The sequence below is a fragment of the Protopterus annectens genome, chromosome 12.part0, assembly GCF_019279795.1.
Source record: "Protopterus annectens isolate FY-2018-M chromosome 12.part0, PAN1.0, whole genome shotgun sequence".
NCBI lineage: Eukaryota > Metazoa > Chordata > Ceratodontiformes > Protopteridae > Protopterus > Protopterus annectens.
In genome coordinates this window covers 170,480,657-170,505,958 of record NC_056746.1, presented here as the reverse complement: position 1 = coordinate 170,505,958, position 25,302 = coordinate 170,480,657, and the positions used below count along the sequence as shown (strand labels likewise).

The 25,302-nt window shown below is 36.6% G+C and overlaps 1 protein-coding gene across 1 annotated transcript in view; it reads left to right on the top strand.

Moving 5' to 3' along the window:
* Nucleotides 1-24,968, top strand: part of LOC122816145 (ectonucleotide pyrophosphatase/phosphodiesterase family member 7-like) — a 331,876-nt gene extending 306,908 nt beyond the window's left edge. The window contains exons 5-6 of the mRNA XM_044088901.1: nucleotides 7,385-7,508; nucleotides 24,914-24,968. Coding sequence (XP_043944836.1) covers nucleotides 7,385-7,508; nucleotides 24,914-24,968 — 179 coding nt within the window. The remainder of the gene's footprint in view (nucleotides 1-7,384; nucleotides 7,509-24,913) is intronic.
* The last annotated feature ends 334 nt before the right edge of the window (nucleotides 24,969-25,302 follow it).

Below are 25,302 nucleotides of genomic sequence, written 5' to 3'. Positions count from 1 at the left end.
AAGACACTAAATGGATAGAAGAAGTAAAAGAAAGAATAAGAAGTTTAAAGGTACAAGATATGAAATGGAAACAGCCAGAGAGATTGAAACAAAGTTAAGAAAACCCTCTAATTGGAAAACCCAGGGCCCAGATGCAGTACCTAACTTTTGGTTAAAAGTATTAACTAATAATAATTAAGTATTAAGTAAAAAGTATAACCTTGCACAAAGATTTAGCTGTAAGTAAGAACTATTTATATGCTCACCCCGAACAGACACCAGCCTGGCTAACTACAGGAAAAACAATGCTCCTACTTAAGAGTGAACCTGCAAGCTGCCCTTAAAACTATAGACAACTTGCCTTCTGACGCCATATAAACTATACACTAGAAATGATGCCGACAGAGTTTATAGTCATTTAGAAGAAAACTCAATTACAGCAAAAGAAAAAAAGGGTAATAAAAAAAGTCATATGGAACAAAGGATCATTTGTTGTTAAATAAAGTCAGAGTGAGAACTGTAAAAAGGGGAAGAATTTATGTATGGCATGGATAGACTATAAAAAAGCATCTGACAGTATCCTACATTCATGGATAAAAGAGGGCTTAAAAATGTATACGATGCAACCTTCACTGATAAGCTACGTCACACGACCATTTAACAGTGGCAAACCACTTTGCAGTTAAGCCATGATAAAGGAAAAAATATTATTCCAGGGATAAAAATCTAAAGGGGGATATTCGAGGCTGACTCTTTGTCACTGCTGCTCTTTTGTCTTGCTCTTAACCCATTAAGCTGTCTGCTGTCATGGCTATAGTTTGGCTCCCAGAAAGCAACAAACTGTAAAGTCTTCTCATCTTCTCTTTGTCAATGATTTTAAACTGTATAGCTCATCAGATGATGAACTGAAAGCACAGCTGCCTAGTAGTTAAAACTTTTTCAGATGATATAAGGATGTCATTTGGTCTTGATAAATGTACAAAAGCAACCTTTAAAGCAGAAAAGCTCGAGCACCAAGAAAACATCAGTTTGGGACAAGAATGTGATATAAAAGAACTTGAGCAAAAAGGAGTGTATAAATATTTGGGAACTGATGAAGGATCAACAATAAAACATGAACAAATGCAAATAAAACTCAGTAAGGAATATTTTAGAAAGCTTAAATTAATCCTGAAAACATAATTGACATCTAGAAACAAAGTTCACGCTATAAACCAATTTGTTCTTCCTGTCCTAACTTAAATTTTTGGAGTAAATGACTGGCCTCAAAATTAGACAGGAAACCACGAAGGATGCTTTATGCTGACAATATGATTTACAAAAATCAGTGCATCCCAAGATTATCTATTCCCTGTTCTGAAGGAAGCATGGGGCTCCTTGAAATTGATTGCATTTATTAATCTGCAATCGTGAGAATGCATACATATCTGCTGACCTCACAAGACCCAAACATAGTAAAAGTTTTGAAACATGAGGGGAGTAAATCTAAGATGACTTCCCTTCCTAGTCTAGCAGAAGCATATCGGCATCAAGCAGGAATGGAAATTAAACCAGATGTAGATAAAAATCAGGCAGAAAATGAATGTGCCAAAAAACAAAAGAAAGAATATAAGGTGAAGGATCAGATGAGAAGGCAAGAAAATAGCTGCAAGTATAGAAACCTCCTAGAACAACCTCATGTTGATCAGGATCAAATGAAGGAATGGTTAAGGAGAGGCGAATTCAAACCAAATAATGAAAACTTAATATTGGCGACCCAAGACAGTGGACTACATACACTTTGGTTAACAAAGTCCACTGAACATGTGGGAGAAACAGACAAATGCAGGTTTTGTAAAACAGAATTGGAAACAGTTGCATACCTTGTTGCTGGTTGTAGCATACTAATGGCAGAAGGACTGTATACTGAAAGGCATAATAATGTAGTAAGACTGCTGCACTGAGGATTGTGCAAACATCATTATGTTGAGGTAGCTGAGAAATACTGTAAACATGAGGCACAGAGCATCACAGAAAATGATGAAGTTTAAATCACATGGGATCATCCATTAACAACAGTTCAAAAAATAGATGCAAGAAAACCAGATATAGTGGTCCATGGAAAGAAGACAAAAGTAGCATTGATCACTGATATCGCTACACCCTGTGACTACATTGTCTTGAGTACAGACAGACACAAAGTCATAAAATATCAATATTTGCAGGCAGAAACAAGAGCAATGTGGAAGAAAGATACCAGACAGTTCCAATAGTAGTAGCAACAACGGGTCTTATAAAAAAGAATCTACAATCGAATTTAGATATGTTAACAATACATGAAACTCCATATGAACTGCAGAAGGAGTCATTACTGGGCATATTGCGGGTACTGCAAAGAGCACTTCTGGTTGACATCAGAGATTGAAACAATACTAATTTCATGAACATTAATCATACTTTGAATTAGGAATGGGGTTCATTCCTGTCATGGTATTAGAAACCCAAAAGATTTTCTTCGTTGAATCACAGTGCAAAGAGGCGAAAAACATCAATGTGACTGCCAATGGCAATAGAGACTGTAATGCATATAATATTTCTGATAACATTTTATCTGATGCTGAAAATTATGTTTTGAGCAAGGGACTTACATTCATTCCAAGTACAGGGTCAAGTTTTAGTGACTGTGTGTTAGATTTGAGAAGGTTTGCCAGAAATGTTGAATTGAAACACATTTATGGTGTAGAATCTGTTCCTAGGGACTGTAGGGACTGTACTCTTAGGCAGCCGAGTACATTTAACCACCCATCAGTCAAGCGGTTGAGACTTTTATAAAACCTTGTGAATATGACATTTTTAAGTTTTTGAACACAAAAAACAAGCATGTTTTTCATAACATGAACTGGGAGCAACACCAAGCACTAAGAACACTTATAGAGAATTAAAATATCATAATAAAACCTGCTGACAAGGGAGGGGCGGTTGTAGTCATGAACAGTGAATTCTATCATAATAGTGTTCTTATGTTGTTAAGGGACTCAAATACTTATCAACAGTTAACACCAGTTGATATTAACAGGATTATTGGTAAAGTTAAGCATGAGTTTTCCAACTTAAGGTTAAGCAACCGTATTAATGAAGACACTTTCAAGTTTATATTGATTGAACATCCTGTTGTTCCATTGTTCAAAGCTTTACCAAAAATACATAAAGATCCTAGGAACCCACCATTACATCCAATTGCATCTGGAAGGGGGTGGGCTACTGAACATGCTTCTATATGGGTAGAGGCTCATCTAAGAAAGTGTTTGGTTTCTGTACCCAGAATATTAAAGGACACAGCTCATTTTTTGCCATCTTTACACAGTCACTTAGGTCCCAATGCTGACTGTATGGATTATTTGTTAGTAACCCTGGATATAAACAGTTTGTTCACAGTAACTACAAAAGAATAAGGTGTGATGGCCATTGAGGCCTTTCTACATCAAGCACAAATCTTGAATCAAACTGATATTGACAGTGTATGTTTACTGTTGGACTGTGTCTTAAGCAACAATATTTTTATGTATCATAACTGATTCTATCGTCAGAGCAGGGGGTGGCCTTGGGCACCCCCTGCGCAAGCTCATATGCCAACATAGTGTTGGCATATTGGGAGAATCAAGCAATATTTAAGGCAAACCATTTATGGAGGGGCTACCTGAGGTACTATGTCCGTTGTGTGGATGATGTCTTCCTGCTTTGGACAGGGACACAGGAACAGCTTTATGAGTTTGTTACCTACCTGGAAAGCACCACTGATTTTTTGAGGTTTAGCATTTCACTCTTGGATACAACTATAGATTTCTTAGATGTTCGAGCGATGAAAAACACAGAGCAATAGATTGAGACTGTGTTATATAGGAAGGAATACTGGAAAAATACTCTCCTAGCCTATGATAGTATGCACCTCAGATATACATTTAATAATATTGCTCAGGGGCAATTTTTTTGAACATCTAGGTTATGTACTAATGATGAGACATATAGAGAGAAGTCTGCAGAATTTATGGTGAACTTAAAAGCAAGGAGATATAATCAGAATATAATACAGTGGGCATTTAATAAAAGTAAAGAGAGGTTGAACAAAGTAAAACCCTGGTTTTCTGGAAATGTACAGGTGCATGACAGGGAGACTGATATAATCAGGCAGCCCCTTCGAATTACTTTGAATTATAGTAACAATGTGGGGGGGCATATGTGACATTATTCACCAAAATCTTGTTAACTGATGATAGAGTGAAGGCATTAACAACTCAGGAACCCACATTTTGTTTTAAACGTAGTAAGAATTTAAAGGATTTGCACTGTGCAGACCAACAGGGGATAGGAAACCTGTCATGGGATGAAAAGGGACATTCTCCTGTAGACATTGCAAAGCTTGCCAGTATATTAGACATAACAACACATTTATCCATCCACTGTCTGGAAGGAGCTATTCATTGAAAGAATATGCTGACTGTTTGACCAGCAATATTATGTACTTGGCTGACTGTATGCAATGCTGTTCATTTTATGTCAGTAAAACAAATTGTAGATTGGACGGGGTGTTACAACATATGTCAGCTATACGTACAGCTAATATACATAATGCCCTGTATCAGCATGTAAAGCAGTACCCTGGGCATGTATTTTCTTCTATGGTTTTGCAGGTTATTCATCCAACCGGGGGGGGGGGGGGTGATTTGAGAAATATAACAGAATGTAGTGAAACTAGATGGCTAATCAATCTGGGTGTTGATAGAGTACCTGGCCTGAATGGTGTCATTCCTATCAAGCCTTTTATAAAAAGGAGGAGGGCTTTTTACTGAGTCTTTGATTGGTTGTTATGTATTTTAAAAGGTGTTCAAAACTTTTGTATGTTGTCTGAAGAAGGGTTTTTTAAAACCTGAAAGCACTAACCTACTGCATTTTATTAAACTACTGATTTTTTTATTAAACCACTGTTTTTTTATCAGCCTGGTGGTCCAGAACGGCTGTTTTTGCTGTTGGAGAAATTAAAAGGGTAAAATCTATCTACATCAAGGCAGTAAATCACAATTTACACCAATGGCAAACTAAATGTAAATAAGATAATTTAAACTTGTTTAGGTTACACATTGAGCCGCGTACAGTAACTGTTAATAGATATTGTGGTATAATTGAATGTGAGGGCAAGGAATAAAGCAGATGACTATCAGAAAGCTGTGATGGGAGTCATGAACAATGTGTCACTGAAGATTCTTAATATTTACTTATTTATTTTTCCTAATTTCACCTCCACTGAATATTGTAATAATTTTATCCTTTAAAAGTCAACATTGATGAAATAGAATCTTAGCCAAGGATTATCAAGTCAAAACTAGTGTCAGTTCTGTCTTACAATACAGGATATGCCTAATTAGCACAACACAGATTGTGTACTTAAGTTTATCACTGCTTATTTGCTAAGTATAAATGCCATGTAGATATAAATAACAAAAAGGTGTGCTGATCACTTTTGCTAACAGAATGAATTATAATCAACCAAATAGTGACTAATATCAATGAGGCAGGGACTTATAACACTGTAAAAGGAATGCAGAGGCTGACACATAAAAGGTAGCAAGCTTTAAATAAAGGTGAAAGACAAATTTGGTTAGGTTGAGAAGCTGGAGAAAATTACTTAAAATTATTTTATGAATCTCGCTCTCAACAAACTGCAGTTTTCGGTGATGCTTCTGATTTTTTTCCCCTGATATTTGGCTTTGTCCCTCGTGATTTCCTAGATCTTCAGGATTAGACCATAGGAATGCAGTTATCAGAACAGCATTATTCAGACTACAAACACTCATATTATTCAGAAAGGCTAGTTAAATACAAATAACAGTAGTTTCCCAAACATTTAGTATTTATCTTCATTCGTAATTTAGTTCCTAATTTCTCATATTCTAGTAACTCACTGCCATTCACTAAAAAATGCATGTAGTGACAGCTGGCAAGAGTGTTTTTTGCGAGGACAAACCCCCTGCACCCTCCAACATGGGAGTTCTGCCCTCACACTGCCAGTATCTAAATATACAGTCTCTAAGGCTGCACCATATTGAAGAAATTCTATTGCTTTTACTAATGTCTTTCAGCTTTTCCCGGTTAGAGGTCGCCACAGCGGAACTCCGGTCTGCTAATGATTGGCAGTGGATTTTTACGGTGTTGAGTTGCCAGCCCGATGCCCAACCTTCAAAGAAGGCACACCCAATCACACATGCACCTACCTGCATGTCTTTAACGTCACTCGACCACAGGGAGGACATGCAGACTCCACACAGAAATCTGTCCAGCCGAGAATCGAAGGGGAGAACCTCTTGCTGTGAAGCGACAATGCTAACCGCTATTGTTTTTATTTACTTAAATACACAAAAAAGCATTCAGCAGCAAGCAACTAATCTGCTAGCAGCCTGAATGTGAACAAGTGAAAGACAACTAAATAATGCAGATAGATAAACAGCACCTAGTCAGTCTGGGATATTTGTCACTAGTTATCATTACTATTGTAACAAAGTCCCTCATTGGTCAAATCAGCAGGTCAGCAGCTATATTTTTGAAGATAATTATATCAGAACCTAAGGCCTTGTGGTGCAAAGTAGTGACTGGAAGCCAACTGCAGATGTATATTATGGCATCTTGTTGTAGGCAACTGGATAAATCCCTGCTGAGCCTAGGGCGTTTCTTTTCACTAAGATGTTATTTTTATGTACCTTAAGGATAGCTCTGAAATTTCGTTATAAAGATTGTATGTTGTGGACAGTTAAGTCACAGGAGGATCTGAAGTTGCACATCACTTTTTAAGCTGGAATATAGAGGGATGATCTCCTCCCATAATAGGAAGACAATCTTACAGAAATTACAGAGGAAACATAATGATACTAAATTTTTACAAAAAATTAAATTTAGCATTAAGAAAGCAAATGTACTGGAATCTAGGGAGTGCAGTCTTGTATAAACTGATTGTAAACCAGGAAGAGGAAAGAAATGGTACCTGTCTTGTTTAAAAAGAGTGTAAGAGCCATGACAGTGGAGATTAGAATTAGCAGCAAAAGATAATGTCTGATATGGTTGAGGAAGATTCATTGGATGACATGGATGCTAGGCAGTACATACATTCCAAAGAAGGATTAGCTCAACTTCTTTGCTTGCTTAATTCATTCATGGAGAGATTTAAGATATATAGAACAGTGTAAACAGAGTTGGATGATTTTAACATTGCTTTAGATCATGTTTAAATTAGGTTTCTGAGGAGAAAAGAGATACATGTTAAGAATCCAAACAGTCTTAAAAAACTGTAGAAGAAGGTGACTGGATAGACTGGATTACATTTTCAATCTGCTTAGTCCATTTATGCTCTGACAAATAATATTTGGCTTTTTCCTCACAGACACCAGTGGGAAAGTTAACACTAATGGCTTCGTGGCTGCTATGATCTTAACAGGCATAATAGCTGTTACGCTGGTGGTCTTCATTACGTCTGTGCCATACATTGTCCACAAGCGTAACAAGAGGTGAGTATAACTCAGTGTGACTTTGGTGCATCTCTTACTGCAATGCAGCTGCCTGTTGACGTGTTTTGTGTACATGTACAAAGAGTGTAACTCTGTTTGTTTCCCTCCACTTTATTCCTTCTGTTTGTTACCTGACTACCACAGAAAATAAATGTAAATTTGGGCTGCTTTAGCCTGATAACAGAGGTAATTATGACATTCTCACAATTCACTACCAGTCTCCACAGGCCCTTACTTTACATGGTAATCCAGTTATTCACATCCTACTAATGCTATTGTATATATATATATATTACTTCAATGAAAAGGTTGTTCAGTGCATCCTCCATCGATTCTGTGAAGATGTCCCTCCAGTCATTTCCAAAATGTATCCAATGAAGTTTTGCTTCATAAGTTGCTGTTACTGAAATGCTTTTCAGTCTTTTCTTTTTCTCATTTGTTTCTACTTTATGATGTCTTAAAGCCTCATCCACAGACTTTGTTTCTCCTTTTCTTTTAAGGTACATAATCTCAGTTATCTTTTATGATAGACTGACATTTAGGGGCATGATGTCTATTGTCTGAGACCTCTGTGAAAAACACATAGGTCTAATACATTCCTCCACCAGAGACCCTTGCAATACTTGTTCATGACCTGATCTCTTTGACTCTCGATAGCTGTATACTGGGTTAGGTAACAATGAATTCTAGCTAAAGCTAATGTAGCATTGTGTTACCTAGATATTTTGAGGTGCACCTGCATACCTTCATACTAGTATTACTACACTGTTTTTTCTGGAGCTTGAAATGGCTGCTTGTTTGTAATTGCATTATATCTAAAGTTCTGCAGTTAGTGCATCTAACCAGGCATGGGTTGGGCCCTCTGTACCTCAGAGAGTTGCTTTTTCTATACTATCTGATACACATCCTTCACATGTTCTCTCTGATGCTACTGCTCACTCCAAGGATACAGCAGGAGATTCCAGGAGTTTATTCTCTTCCATATCATGATTTGTAGCTTTAACAGCTCCATTGACACAAGAGGATAAAGCCCTGATTGTGACCCATGTGGCCTAGTGTTGATCAGCAGCTCAAGCATGTGAGGGAGCAAGCAGGGGGAAGGGAGCACAGATGTGGCAAAGCTGATTCATTCCTCTTTGGAGTGAATGCATGGGGGGATGTCTTGGGCACATGATCCCTACAGTAGAGTCTCTGGAGAAGGCTGAAGACCACTAAGGAGTATTGGCTCCTAGGGAGACAGGTCAGTCGCTGAGGAGTTATGTCACATTTTGAAGTGACTTACTTGTCTTTGCTGCTATCCTTTGCTTGTCAAACCCTGTAGTGTGACAATAGCCACGCACCCTGAAGTTAGGAATAATAATTAAAAAAATGATAAGCTTACACTGCCGGCATAGAGGGATAAAGCCACAACTACTATGCTATTGACCCACATTCAAATAGTAGCTCAAGCTCTTCATTGCATAGACAGGGAAGATGAGCAAGTCTATCCTTAGGGGAGAGGTCTGTGGTTCCCACCTGTCTCATACTGCTGTTCAGATGACAGGGTGTTGGCTGTAGAGCAGGGGCTTATCACGATGCAGGAAACCAGTGTCAGAAAGACATAGGTGTAGCTGCTCAAGCTGGTCATGGCAGCCCCTGTTGGCACATATGTGGGAACATGCATGCATAGTCTATGGGGCACAGATGGACCTTACAGTGATACACCAACATGGGGTAGGGCTAGGCCACGAAGAAGAAGAAGAAAAAGAAGAAGATCTTGCTGGTTGGATGCTCATGGCTGCCTGGATGATGCCCTTTCCAGTCCCAGACACTAAGTCTGATCAAGGGAAGGGTTGATGGTCAGCAGGCACAGAGGCAGAAATAACATAAAAAATCCTAATGGCAGCCTACACCATGGCCCCTCTCAGTCATCTCTGTCTTGTAAAGAGGGAGCAAATGGCCAAATTAACCAAGGGGGTTGATGGCTGACAGGTAGCGGGGTGAAAACATTGACTGACAAAATTATGTACTATAGTCTAGGATCTTCCTAATACAAAGGATTAGGAAGTCTAAAAGCTTTTTTAGACAGAATTAATAGTGCTGATTCAGCAGTTTCTTTCTTATGCCATCCTACTGGATAAGCATTATTTTAACCATGATTTTAACCATTATTTATTGGACTGGTCATATTATTTTATGCATGTTTGTGTCCATCTGCTAATTATTTAATTTGCATTGTTTACATCAAACACACATAGAATGTGAACTTTATAAATTTCCTCAGAGGTTTGCATACTGTCACTCCTGTCTTTAATACATTCAACTTCCATGTTGTCTCTGTGTCATTCTCTTCAGTCTCTGAATTGTTCACATTTGGAACACCTTAGGTTTCCATCCTATGGCCAGTCCTCTCTTCTGTCTTTCTAAACAACCTTCCAAGAGACCTGCTAATCATTCTGTATGCAGATTATTTACTTCTCTTGAGACATAGTAAAACTGTTGAATCCATACACAAGGACCTAAACCATTACTTCACTGCTCTTAACAATGGTTGAACCTTAATAAGCTAGGCATCAATGCCAAACAATAGCTACAGCATTGTTTGGCACCCTCAAAGACATATTGGCATGAGTACCATCTGTCAGTGTTGCCAATGAACAGGAAACACAGCGTGGGTATTTAGGGGTATGGCTAGATAAAGCCCTTATATTTAAGCATCATGTTGAGATTACTACAAATCACAAAGTCAATTGTGTTAGGCTTTGCTGTTTGCCATGGGATTCTAAAAGAGTTTGAGTAGCATTTTCACAAAGCATCTGCCATCTGGCAGTGCTTCACATATATGTAAATCCCTCCTCTGTTCCACAATATGGTGACAGACTGAGGGGCAAAATAGTCTGATGCTGTTCCAGTACTGCAAATCAATGGGACACATATGTTGCGTAAATAAAAGATAATTAGATTCTGAAACATTCCATTTAAATGAATGTCACTGCCACTTATGTATTCCAATACAAGCTCATTGTGTAACCACCAATAATTCCTGAAGCTGGACATCCTGTATGTTAACCAAAGTACTGCATGTATGACATGCATGACAGCTAATCTCGGCCATGTACACACAACACAGCTGGCTTTGTTTAATCATTCAGGCTGTGCCCTTGTGATCAAACCACATCGACCATGGGTAAATCCTGATACACACACATATACACACACACACACACACACACACACACACACACACACACACACACACACACACACACACACACACACACACACACACACACACACACACACACACACACACACACACACACACACACACACACACACACACACACACACACACACACACACACACATGCAACCCAGATCTGCCATTGAAATCAAGGCAGATGCAATCATACCTCTCAAGTGTACCTCATTACGAGGAACGTACCTCATTTGGGGTCTTAAAAAGTTCATGTTCTTTGAAGTTCCACATTGAAAGGGTCTGTCACACATTCAGTGATAGGGATTGTTTTAACTGATATCCATGGTAATTAGAAATTAATCATATTAATTCATTAAAAGAACTTTTTGTAAGTAAAACCAGCATATTTTAACCATCATCTGACCCTCCTAGTTGAAGTTGTTAGTAAGCCGTTAGTAAGTGTTCCACATTATGAGGGCTAGTTTTCCTCACTTTGGAGATGGGACTTAGAGCTATAGATGCAATGAGCAGATAGAAGTTAGGCGTCTCAGAAGACAATAAGGAGGGAAACAGACAGTCAGTGTCAGGTAACAAAGAAACACTGCAAAATTAAACAGGTTACGAGTACCAGCAGATATGGCTCTCATAATAAAGCCTTACTGATTACAGCTACACTAAATTATATTGGAAATCAAAAAACGTGACTTATTTACCTGGTTGACAAAAAAATTGTATTTGATATACACACAGAAAAACATAAAAATATCAGCTCTTACCTTCACCAGATTACATCAGGAAGCCTGATAATGTATAATTTAGTATGAACACTTGCTGATTTATGCTTTTATCCTTAACTGTTTTTTCACAATTGCGCAGGTTCATGACTTACTATTTTTTTTTTCAAGTTTTAAAGATTTTAGTTATGCTTTTCTGGCACACAAGTTGCCAGAAAAAAAACAGCAAGATTTGTGTTCACCTTTGAAGTAGTTGAAAATATTCTGTTACACACTGTGACCTTGAGCAAGTAGTCAAAGTGTATTGTTACACTTCTTTATTTTAGACTTAATTTTATTGTTGCGTATACTCCTGATGTTAAGACGGGAAGTTCTTTGAAAATAAAATAAAGATTATGATATATTTTATTCATATTTTAGTTTCAAAGCCAACTTCAGTTTTTTCTTAGGTCCATGTCCATAAAATAATGTCAATTTAGGTATTGACAATGATTTACATATACCAGCAAAGTACTCTGGGTAACTAAATACACCATACTACTTAAGAGGAAGAGCTACTTATTTAGATTCTTCTGTAATTTCTCCAAGTCTTTTGGGTTTCAAATACCATGATGGGAATCGACCCCATTCCTAAGTCAAAGTATGATTAAAGTCCATGAAATTACTATTGTTTCAGTCGTTGATGTCACCCAGAAGTACTCTTCACAACACCCGTAATGTGCCCAGTAATGACTCCTTCTGCAATTCATATGGGGGTTACATGTATTGGTAATACATCTAAATACAATTGTAGAGTCTTTTTTATAAGACCCATTGCTCTTACTACTATTGGAACTGTCTGGGTATCTTTCTTCCACATTGCTGTCGTTTCTGCCTGCAAAGCCTGACATTATATGACTTTGTGTCTCTCTGTATGCAAAACACTGTGGTCAGCGGGAGTGGCGATTTCAATGATCAGTGCTACTTTTGTCTTCTTTTCATGGAACAGTCTATGAGGTTTTCTAGCATCTATCTCTTGAACTGTTGGTAATGGGTGATCCCATGTGATGTAGACTTCATAATTTTCTATGATGATTTGTGGCTCATGTTTTCAGTGTTTTTCAGCCACTTCAGTACCATAATGTTTACACAATCCCCAATGGAACACTCTTGCCACATTATTATGCATTTCAGTATACAATCCTTCTGCCATTAATATGTCACAACCAGCAACAAGTTGTGCAACTGTTTCCAATTCTGTTTTACAAAACCTACAGTGAATATAAAAAGTGTACACACCCCTGCTAAAACATCAGGTTTTTGTGATATAAAAAATGAGACTATAATAAATCATTTCAAAATTTTCCCACCTTTAATGTGACCTATAACTTGTAAAATTCAATTGAAAAACAAATCTCTTTGGGGAAAAATATAAAAAATGTACAATAAGCTGGTTGCATAAGTGTGCACACCCATAAACTAATACTTTGTTGAAGCACCTTTTGATTTAATTACAACATTCAGTCTTCTTGGGTAGAAGTCTATCAGAATGGCACATCTTGACTTGGCAGTATTTGTCCATTCTTCCTTGTAAAAGTGCTCCAAATCTATCAGATTGTGAGGGCATCAATACAAACAAAAACTTTTATATAATACACAGATTAGCACTTTTGTCTTTATGTAAGACTTCTTCAGATAAAACAGCACAAGTGCTACACATAGCTTATATAACAATTGACATTAATTAAAATTTAAAGCACCACACTCAAAACATTAACAGTAATAAAAAATGTACCAAAATCAAATGTATACATATGCATTTGTATATGATACAGCATACTGGTACAGCAATACACAAATATACACACAATGATTATTTTTTCCCCATTTTAACTAGTTTCTATAGGATTATATATAAATAATCAAACTCTCACTGCTTTAGCTGTCAGCACTGGTATGATACTCACATATTCATTAAGACCAGGTAGAATATTAGCCTTCAACCTCAACTGCCATTTCAATTCCCTATTCAACAATGCATTTTTAATATCACCACCCTAATATTGTTCTTAACTACGTCTATAATGCCAAACTTGAAACCACAAAAAGATAGACAGGAGACCGAGTGCCTGAACAAGGCACTAGTGTCTTTCCCAGTCTGTATGTCGTACATGTGCTCATACATTCTTTCAAAGCTCTTTCTGTTTTCCATATATAGAATGCAGAGCACTTCACACATATGGTCAGGTAAACTAACATCTTAGTATTACAATTACCCCTACAAAATTTAACAAAACTATTAAGTCCATTGTTCAAACTTATGGAATCTTCCTTAAAAATATACGAACATTGGCTGCACTTGCCACAAGAATTTGTGGCCTTTTTTGTTGTTTTGGCATTACCTTCTACATTTTCTAACATCCTTTTAAAATTTTTTCCAGTCCTAAAAGTAAAAGTGGGTTGGGGTCCTATAACACTATACAAATTTTTGTTGGTTTTGAGCACACTCCAGTCGGCTCTAGTTATTTGGGTAAAAAAGTCGGTAAACATATTAAACTCCGTGACGCAGGCCACATGAAAATTTTTATCTGTGTTTTATTTCACCACTGTAATAAATCGTTGACCTAGCAATGCTTTATATTTCGTACCCCAACCCCTGTATACTTCTTCAAGTACCTCATACACTAATTCTCTGGGATAACCCCTTTCCACAAACTTTTTACCCAAAAAAATAAATTCACCCACTAAATCATTAAATTCAGAAGTCATCCTCACTATACTTACTGCTTGTCCTTTAATAAGACTTCTTTTTTGAAATGATAGATGATAGCTAGCATAATGCAGGTAGCTATTACACCAGGTATTTTTATGATAAATCCTAGACTTAAATCCATTTTGAGTCTTAAAAATGGTGATGTCAAGGTAGTTCACACTAACTTCACTACAAGTGTGTGCAAAAGAGAGAAAACTAGTACTCGTGTTCAGGTATTCCATAAACAACTCTAAGCTCTCCTTAGTACCTTCCCAAACCATAAAAATATCATCAAGAAATCTTAGATATAACTTAATGTTTTTTTGGAAAAGACTGTTGAGCACGTACCTGTTATCCCATTCTAACATCACTAAATTGGTGTATACGGGGGCACACACTGCCCCCATAGCTACCCCACTCACCTGCTGAAAATATTCTCCCTGGAAGCCTATGTAATTGTTGTCAAGTATAACCTCCATAAGCTCCAAAATTAGGGAAATATGATTTTTAGATAAAGATGAATATTTATTGACACTATCACTAAAAAATTCATGGCCTTCACTTCGTAGAATGCATGTAAATAAATCTTTAACGTCAATGGTAAGAAAGCTACAATTCTCAGTCCACATGTCGTATGTATACATTTGATTTTGGTACATTTTTTATTACTGTTAATGTTTTGAGTGTGGTGCTTTAAATTTTAATTAATGTCAATTGTGATAGTTATATAAGCTATGTGTAGCACTTGTGCTGTTTTATCTGAAGAAGTCTGACATAAAGACAAAAGCGCTAATCTGTGTATTATATAAAAGTTTTTGCTTTTATTGGTGGCCTGGACCAATTTTATTTTTATTTTTAGTGAAGTATTTTTTTATTCTGAGATTGTGATGCATCTCTTGTGCACAGCCCACTTCAGGTCACCCCACAGATTTTCTATTGGATTTAGGCATGGGCTCTGGCTGGGCCATTCCAAAACTTTAATTTTCTTCTGGCAAAGCCATTCTTTTGTTGATTTGTTTGTATGCTTGGGGTCATTGTCGTGTTGAAAGGTGAAATTCCTCTTCATCTTTTGATTTCTAGCAGATGCCTGAAGGTTTTGGGGCAAAGGTGACTGGTATTTGGAACTATTCATAATTCCCTGTACCTTGACTAAAGCTCCAGTTCCAGCTGGAGAAAAGCAACCTCAAAGCATGATACTACCACCACCATGCTTCACCATGGGGATTGTGTTCTTTTAATGATGCAAAGTGCTGCTTTTGCACCAAATGTACCTTTTGGAATTTTGGCCAAAAAGTTCAACCTTTGTCTCGTCAGACCATAACACATTTCCCCACATGATTTTGGGAGACTCGATGCATTGTTTTGCAAATTTTAGCCAGGTCTGGATGTTTTTCTGTGTAAGAAAAGACTTTTGTCTTGCAACCCTACCCCATAGTCCAGACATATGGAGAATATGGGAGATTGTTGTCACATGTATTATAGTTTCATAGGTAGATACTAGGCTATCTGCCCTAAGGCATTTATAAGCCTAGCCAGAGTGTATTTGGCTTCCGCCTCCCTATTAGATTAGCCTACTGTGCCTCTGTAAAGTAGGTCACAGAAGGTACCCTTTTACAATTAGTTTACTGTGCCTCTGTCTAGCAGGGACACAGAAGAGATCCCAGGGGTGAATTTACGATTTCCCATCCACGCGTCAAGATTTCGCTTGAAGAGGGTGAGCGAGGGGCTATGTCTAACATGAATTGGAATTCTATTCCAGAGTGAGGGGAGCCTCTGGGAAATGAATCTGTCCCTCCAGCATGTCCTATTTATTTTTGTGCTGAGATTTAGGTCCCTGGAGCATGTAGCTCTAAGGGACTTGGATTTTTTGAGGTGGAGCATGTCCATTAATTCTGGGTTTGACATGGCTTTGTACGTCAGGCATAGATCGCCTCTGAGTAGGCGGTAAGCAACTGAGTAGAGCTGGAGTTTCTTTAGTCGAGATGCATATGACATCTGTTTGTAGCTCATGATCCTCTTGGTGAGGAACTTTTGGGGTCTCTCCAGTTGCTGCAGGTGTCGGGTAAGTTACATCCCAAAATGGGCATTGTATTCAATTATGGGCCTGACGAGTGATGAGTAGAGGGGCACAATGACCTCTCTTGATTTAGATGCAAACCCTTTCGTGATAAGGTGGGCTATATAGAAGGTCTTTCTAACCACTTTGGCAACGTGATTATCAAAGGAGAGATTACTATTTACGTATCTATTACACAATCAGTACTTGCCAGAAATTCTTGCAGCTCCTTCAGTGTTGCTGTTGGTTTCTTGGCAGCCTCTCTGACCAGTTTTTGTCTTGTCTTTTCATCAATTTTGGAGGGACGTCTAGTTCTTTGCAATGTCACTGTTGTCCCATATTTTCTCTACTTTTTGATGACTGTCTTCACTGTGTTCCATGGTATATCCAGTGTTGTGGAAATGTTTTTGTACTCTTCTCCTGACTGATACCTTTCAACAATGAGAGCCCTCGGATGCTTTGTAAACTCTCTGTGAACCATGGCTTTTGCTGTAGCAGGCAACTGAGTTAATGTCAGTAAAATCCTACTAGGACAGCTGAACTTTATTTGGGGTTAATCAGAGTCTCTTTAATTGATGGCAGGTGTGTACCCAAGAAAACTGAATACTGTAATTAAATGAAAAGTTGCTTCAACAAAGTATTAGTTTAAGGGTGTGCACACATATGCAACCAGCTTATTGTACATGTTTTATTTTTTATATGTTTCCCCTAACAGATTTGTTTGTTTTTCAATTGAATTGTACAGGTTATAGGTCATATTAAAGATGGGAAAAGTTTTGAAATGATTTATTGTGGTCTCATTTTTTATATCACAAAAACCTGGCATTTTAACAGGGGTGTGTACACTTTTTATTTCCACTGTACATTTGTCTGTTTCATTTTAACAGGGGTGTGTACACTTTTTATATCCACTGTACATTTGTCTGTTTCTCCCATATGTTTAATGGACTTTGTAAACTAACGTGTAAGTAGCCCACTATCTTGGGCCGCCAATATTAACCTTTCATCTTTTGGTTTGAATTCACTTCTCCTTAACCATTCCTGCGTTTGATCCTGATCAACATGAGATTCTTCCAGAAGTTTTCTGTACTTGCAACTATAATATTTATGCATTTTCCACATTTCTTGCCCTCTCATCTGGTCCTTTACCTTATATTCTTTCTTTTGATTTTTGGCGCATTCAGTTACTACCTGATTTTTATCTACTTCTGGTCTGATTTCCATTCCTGCTTGATGCCAATATGCTTCTGCTAAACTAAGCAGAGAAGTCATCTTAGATTTATTCTACTCAAGTTTCAAAACTTTGGCTAACTTTGGGTCTTGTGAGGTCAGCAGATATGTGTGTAGTCCTATGACTGCAGATCTATGCATGTAATCAATTTCAAGAAGGCCCACCCCTCCTTCTGAACCAGGAATATATTATATAATCTTGGTATGCACTGATTTTTATAAATCATTTGGTGAGCATGAAGCATCCTTCTTGTTTTCCTGTCTAATCTATCCAACACATTTTGGAGCCAGTCAGTCACTTCAAATCTGTAAGTTAGGACAGGAACAGCAAATTAGTTTATAGCTTGAAATTTGTTCCTGGATGTCAACTCTGTTTTCAAGATTATTTTAAGTCTTCTAAAGTATTCCTTACTAAGTTTGTTCATGTTTTATTGTTGATCCTTCATCAATTCCCAAATGTTTAAACACTCCCTCTTGCACAAGTTCTTTTATATCACATTCCTGTAACAGGCCAATAGTTTCTTGGTGCTGCAGCTTTCCTGCTTTAAAGGTTGCTTTTGCACATTTATCAAGACCAAATGACATTCTTATATCATCTGAAAAAGTTTTGACAACTTGCAGTTGTGCTTTCAGTTCCTTATCTGATGAGCTATACAGTTTTAAATCATTGACTAAGAGAAGATGGAAGTCTTTCCACTTTGTCGTTTTCTAGGAGCCAAATTATAGACATGGCCTAAGCTGTTAAGTAGACAGCTTAATGGGTTAAGGGCAAGGCAGAATAGCAGCGGTGACAAAGAGTCACCCTGGAATATGCCCCTTTAAATTTTTATCCCTAAAATAATTTGTCCTTTATCATGGCTTAACTGCAAAGTGGTCTACCACTGTTTCATGGTCACTGTAACTTAGTCAATCAGTGTAGGGTGTATCTTATACATTTTTAAGCACTCTTTTATCCATGAATGTGGGGAACTATCAAATGCTTTTTTGTCGTCAATCCATGCCATACTTAAATGTTTCCCCTTTTTACAGTTCTCCACTATGATTTTATTTGACAACAAATGACCTTTGTTCCATATGACTTTCTTTTATTGCCCTATTGTTCTATTGCCATAATTGAGTTTTCTTCTAAATTACTATAAAGTCTGTTGGCATCAATTACAGTGTATAGTTTATATGTCATTGGAAGGCAAGTTATTGGTCTATAATTTTTAAGGTAGCTTGCAAGTTCACTCTTAAGCAGGAGCACTGTTTTTCCTGTTGTTAGCCAGGTTGGTGTCTGTCTGGGGTGCATATATAAATAGTTCTTACTCATGGCTAAATCTTTATGCATAGATGTTAATACTTTTAACCAGAAGTTAGGTATTGCATCTGGGACTTGGGTTTTACAATTAGAGGTTTTTATTAACTTTGTTTCAGTCTCTCTGGCTATTACTTCACCCCTTTTCATATCCTGTACCTTTCAACTTCTTATTCTTTTGTTTTACTTCTTCCGTCCATTTATCATCTTTGTTATGTTCCACAGGATCTTCATAAATACTTCTCCAAAATATATCTATTTCTTGTTTTTTTTTTGGTGGTCTTTCAATTCCTTTTACCTTGTTTCCCATTTCACTATAAAATTATTTTGAGTCATCAATAAATTGCTTATTTTGTATTTTTCCTTTAAATTTATCTGCATATCTTCTAGGTTTTTCTGCCTGTGCTGAGATTTTTAGTTTATTTGTGATAGCGCATGCTAGATCCTGATCTGTTCTAATCATTTTATCTCGTCTATCTTTCTAAGTATTTTTGTTGATCTGTTCGCTCTTCTGACAGTGATACCTGTTGTCTTAATTGCTTTATATTATGGTTTCACTAATAAATCATCATATGTTTTATCTTTCAATATAGGTTGGGTGTTCCACCTGTGAGATACAGCTGACAGTGTGTCATACTGTGGTAGAAAACTCCCTCCTTGCTACACTTAGCATGGAAAATAGTACCTTGCACAGAAATGTAGGCATACCTCTCAACATCTTAGAACAAGAAATCTAGACAAAGTCTAAAATAATGAGGGGGACAAAGGCCCAGAAATAGGGACCAATTTTAAATATTGCTCTTATTAACTAGAAAGTTGTTATAATAACAGGATTATTAGTCCTTTTGACCTGTGAGAATAAGTTAATATTACTAAATAGTTATTTTTCTAATTTTTTTGTACTGTACCTTTAAACATACAGGAGTAGCAAGACAAGTTAATTGTTTTGAATGGTTATTGACTAAGAATGATTAACAGTCCTTCAATTAACTTAACATAAATCACCCTGTGATCTTTGTCTGTTATTTTGAAGAAGTCCATTTTTGTTGGTGGACGAAAAGCTAACGTAATTTCAAAGCTTAAATAAACCAGTTTTTGCTCTAAATATTAAACCAGTTTTTACGTTATTTCTTGGATTACCATTTCGTGGCTGATTACTGTGTTCCTGTTCTGGGGTTGGTGGCTGCTTTTTCTGGTTATTTGGTGTTTTAGTTTTCAAAGTTTAGAGCTGTAACCACTTGGTTTTGTCTTACATGTTCTGAAGGATACAAAGTCTCAAGCTCAAATATGACATTATTTAGTGATTTCAGTCCTCAGTGATTTGCTAAAAAGCTACAAATGTTTATGAAAGGACCAAAATGATGAGTCAAAAATCTGGATATTCTGTGAAAATTTGGATAGCTGACAGATGTAGGTTGTGAGGCATTGTGGGCTCAGTCTTTCACAATGTCATGTCATAAGGTTTCAGCTTCAGTAAAATTTTCAAAGGGCCATCCTTATAAGAAACTTTTATTGCAAAAATAACTCACTTTCTGTATTTAACAATTTAAAATTTGATGCTGTATATGTGTAGCAGATAACTGCTATCTGTAAAGGTTTTATGACTTACATTTACTATGAAAAGTGGGACCCTACACTTTAGCCAAGCAATGAACTATGGTATCTCTAGCAAATAACACTTGTGTTAAAGAATTCTCCCATTTTACAAATTAATAAAATATAAATAATTAAAATGTACGAGTAATAGCTTTGGTAAAACCCAGTGAGATACAAGTCTGAGGATATCTGCAAAAGAGTGATAGGGCAAAAGATAAGAAACATAATTCATTAAGATTTAAAAGTAAAATACGATCTTTAAAGATGTTTACCTGTCATGTCAGGCACTAAGACATGAATATTATGGTTGCAAAATAGTTGCTAATTGGCATAAAGACCAAATCAAAGAATGCCAAAACTGAAAACCCTGAAAGCAACTTTTCTTTAAAGTGAAACTTCAGCGTCGGAGAATATATTAGGAAGGGATGGGGGTGGAGTGTAGAGCAGCTTGAAGTCCCTCTAAAAGTGATTAAGCATGTGTTTTTTTCAACATTTTGTATATTGTATTACTCGCTTGTTTTCTTTAAAAGTCACATTTGGGCTTTTCATTTTGGTATTATCAGATTCAGTCTTTTTTTGTGTGTGATGTTTATTAGAACCATTATTTACTTCCACGGTGGGAATACCAATTTGATTTGTTTCCTTTCTATAGGGTTACTGGTATAGCAGTGGTTGTATAGATGTTAATTGCATGTAAAATAATTTATTAAGTGAACCCTCCCAGCTCTGCCAGATCAATACAGTGATGAGCTCTAGAGAGAGACATGTAAAATATATATACCTTGCATCCTGTCCTGACCTCTCTAGTGTCGCTATTTTAGAGGAAATTTGATTCTTATTTTCAGGCCTGATTTACCCCTTGCACAGGCTGTTCCTGTTTTGGAGGTATGTCCTTATGTTTAGGCTTGATTTACTCCTTTTGAAACCCCCTCATCATTTTTGAAGCTATCTAGTACACAGAATAGCACACTACATGACCAACATGCTAGTAGCAATAATGATTTAAAAAAAGAGGACACCCATCTTTTTTTCTGAAGCAAAAATAAATTACCTTATGCAGTAGAATTTTACAATACAGTTCATCAAAGCTTACAGACTCTGCATTGTCTCTTTGATAAAGTGTTTATATTTTTCCATCATTTTTGCCATGTTTGTAAACATGTTTGAGTAGTAACCGCATTCCTACTGGAAGCAGGAAACGTTATATTATTTAGTTCACTAATTAGATTTCCAGATTTTTCACTAGATGTATTTACTTTTTAAGGCCCTTTGTTCCTATTCTCAATGTCTGCAGGTTGAGAGTTATGATCTGTTGTATATTAGGGAGTGTCTATGCAATATCCTTAATGGAGGGTTCATTAACATAGCATTGCTGTACAAGAACATTGCAGAGGTCCTGTTTGTAGCACTGTGCCTTTACCTTCATATCTTTATCTGTTTGAAATTGTTTTGCTCTATGCGACATATCCATCTATTTTTGTTTATTTTGGATATTGTCATGTGGTTAGGTTTACTTAGTGCCATATCCTGATCAGGTGAATATACCAAGTATTTACAAACTTTACAATCAGAACATTTTGACAGAACCTTTGGCCAGAAGAGAATCTGAACTATTTGCTTCTGTCAGAAGGGAAAGACATTTTGTACCAAACAGAAGGGTATGGATTTTTGTTGAAGTGACACCCAAAACCCATGTGCAAAAATGGGAAAAGGGGTCGTGAGTGGATGGATGGGTGGATGGATTCATGCTGCACTATTCCCAACAACTTGTGAAGGGCACAGATATTTGATTATAGTTGATCTTTTTGTTATTTTCAGAAAATCTGCAGAATCATCTACATATTGCAGTAAAATCTGTTTGCCCACAAAATCTTGTAAACTAACCTGGAAAGCAGTAAAAGAGCAGCTTCAGATCCATGACAGAAAACTGTAATTGTAAATGGTGCGCTTCAGTGCAGGGACATCTTCACCATAATCACTGCATTCTGTTAGTAAAGCAGTTACTGTGAAGTCATCACCTTCGCCAACAAGCCTAGCGGTCTGCAGGGATCCTAGACTATATGAATAGAGTTAGACACGTCAGAAAATAGAGCAGCACTAAAATGTCCTTATCGGTTTGATTGAGAATGGAATCAGTTGTTTTAACTAGTGCAGTTTCAACATCACTGCCACATATAGATCCCAGGTCACTGTTTTGTAGAACAGAGCAATGAGGATCATGGCCATAGCTTTTGAACGTTTTTTTTTTTTACCATTTTGTCAGATACTTTGGCAATAGGATTCAGAAGGATTGGGATGCTATTTTTGTTAACTGCATTGGTGGGAGAGTGCTGTCCCATTTGATATAGATTCTACAATACCTAACTCTCAGAGCATGGGCATTTTACTGCTGTGAGTCTGACTCAAATGTAATTTAATGGTATTTGCAAAGAATTCCACTATAGGATAGTTTTTTTTTGTGTTATCTCTCAAGTCATGGTGGGTGTTTCTTTGTACACCTAAAAAGTAGTCTTTACCATTCTTTCACCAGCTCCCTTAAACTGAAGGGCAAGTTCTTAAAAAAAGTCCAGTTAGAAATCCTTATTGGGACAAGCTATCTGTCATGATGATATATGATGAAAACTCTTTAGATATGTGACCAGGAAACAGGTTAGAGAAAGTGTTTTCACTTTCACTTTGTTTTATCTTATAAAAGCAGTTTACTGCTTCCTGTGAAGCATGTAAATCTGTAAATTGCAATGGAAGCTGGGAGAACATTGGGGGCAGAGTACCAAGAGTAAACTGCATACATACAGGAAGAACATGCATACGTCGCACAGACATTGAACAGAAGTCAGGATTGAACCTTTCGCTATGAGGTAGAGATCTTACCCCTAAGACACTGTGTTGCCCAGGTTTGTAGTGGCCAGCCTATGCCTGCAATGTTGGATTTTTTTTTCCTGCTGCTTCTAGTATTTGGCCTTATCTTAACCCTTTTCATGTAGAGTATTTCAGGTGTAGCAGTGAAGAGTATAACATATTGGTAAATGCATAGTTTGTTCCATGGTTTGCAGTAATATCCCCACAGTCCACGAGAAGCCAAGAAGCTACACAAAGTAACTAGTATTAGTGTATGTCTGCACATGCATGTGTGCACACATAGGGTATGGGATGTTTCGACCCCAGATGGTTCGACCCCAGACAGTTTGACCCCACTGAAATGGCAAAGCAAGAAAAAATAAGCCACAGACATTTTGACGTAAAGAAAAAATGTTATATACTGCTCATGCATCCACATAGTTACTGAGAAAATGTCAAAGATTGCCTCAAAAAAACAAAACAAAAAAAAAGAAGTCATGAGGATATATAACTGCTTTGCGAAATACAACCATGATCGGACAATACAATTTTGGAAATGTGACAAAAGAACGTCCTATAACTGTAAAATTGATAAAAAAAATGATTTCATTTAATTTTAAAGAAATTATTTATAGTAGATAATAGATTAGTTAACATAACTAATAACATAACAATAATAACATAACTGTAGATGGATTAGACTGTATTGTGTGCATGTTTGTCTTTACACTCTGCAATCAAGTCAAGTCCTCTGCAGCGCTACACACTATCAATGTTGCTGGAAATCAAGAGTGTTTGCATTTACTCATATATCCATATCCACTTTCCTGAGGTTCTGATCTGCTTTGATGGTAGACAGTGGGAAATGGTGAAAATTGCATGTTGCTGCTTGAGCTTTGGTGCTAGTATAAATGCTCAAGATGAAGAAGGCATATTAACCTGAATAAAAATTTATTTCATTTAATTTTAAAGAAATTATTTATAATAGATAATAGATTAGTTAACATAACATAATATAAAATAAAAATATATATATTTAATTGATGGAAAACATATGTTATAAAGTATGTTATAAAGTAACAGTAGTCATAATATGTTAAAACATAATACTAGTTAATATATGTTAAAGATTTAAGTGTTATGTTTATACTAACCAATGTAATAATTAAATAAAATTATTAAAAATATATTTACAATGAAAAATTAACAGTGCTATTATTGAATAATTGATTAATTAATAACTTAATGATAAAGTACTTAAAAGAATATATTTGGGGTCAAATAGTCTGGGGTCGAATTGTCCACTAAAAAAATCACACACACACACACACACACACACACACACACTCTCTCTCTCTCTCTCTCTCTTACAAATGTGCGCATTTGATATGTAAATGTAAATGTTTACACTATAAACTCACACGCATCTTACATCCCAGTCTATTATCAAAAGTAGACAAGGACATGATAGCTCCCTTTAAAACACTGCACAGCTGCATTTTATTTGCTAAAGAACTGTCAGATTAGTGATATACACTGCTGAAGTTCTATCAAAATGGTGATATGCACCACTGAAATCACTGCAAAGTACATAAAAATAAAAATTAACCATATGCAGTATAAATGAGAAAATAATTAAGTATGGCTTAATAATCAGAACAGTATGAACCATGCCTGTACGCTATACGTAAGCAGAGGTACAAAGCATACATAATGACACAGATTTGTTTTTCTTTATTTTCTAGGAAAGAAGAAGAGTGCGTTAACAATGATATGCTACATACCGGAAATCAACGATAGAGCTGTAATCTGGTGCTCATCCATTCCTCGAAAAAACTGCACATGTAATGCAAGGACTGCATCTAGCACAGCTGTGTTCTAAGATGGATTTAAATCACTGCTTGTTATAAATAGTCAGTATGAGGAAATGTGGACATTGTCTTTATTTGTATTGTTAAACTAAGCACATTAACTGATCTCTAAATATACCAGCATATATACATAGATAGATATAGCTACATCATCAGCCCATGTGCACCTTTGTTAGCAGTTAGAAAGCAGGTGATTGTTACAAGCCAGTTATGACTGTGAATTCATGTATGCTCCAGGTATTCATGTAAACTGAGAGGCAAGA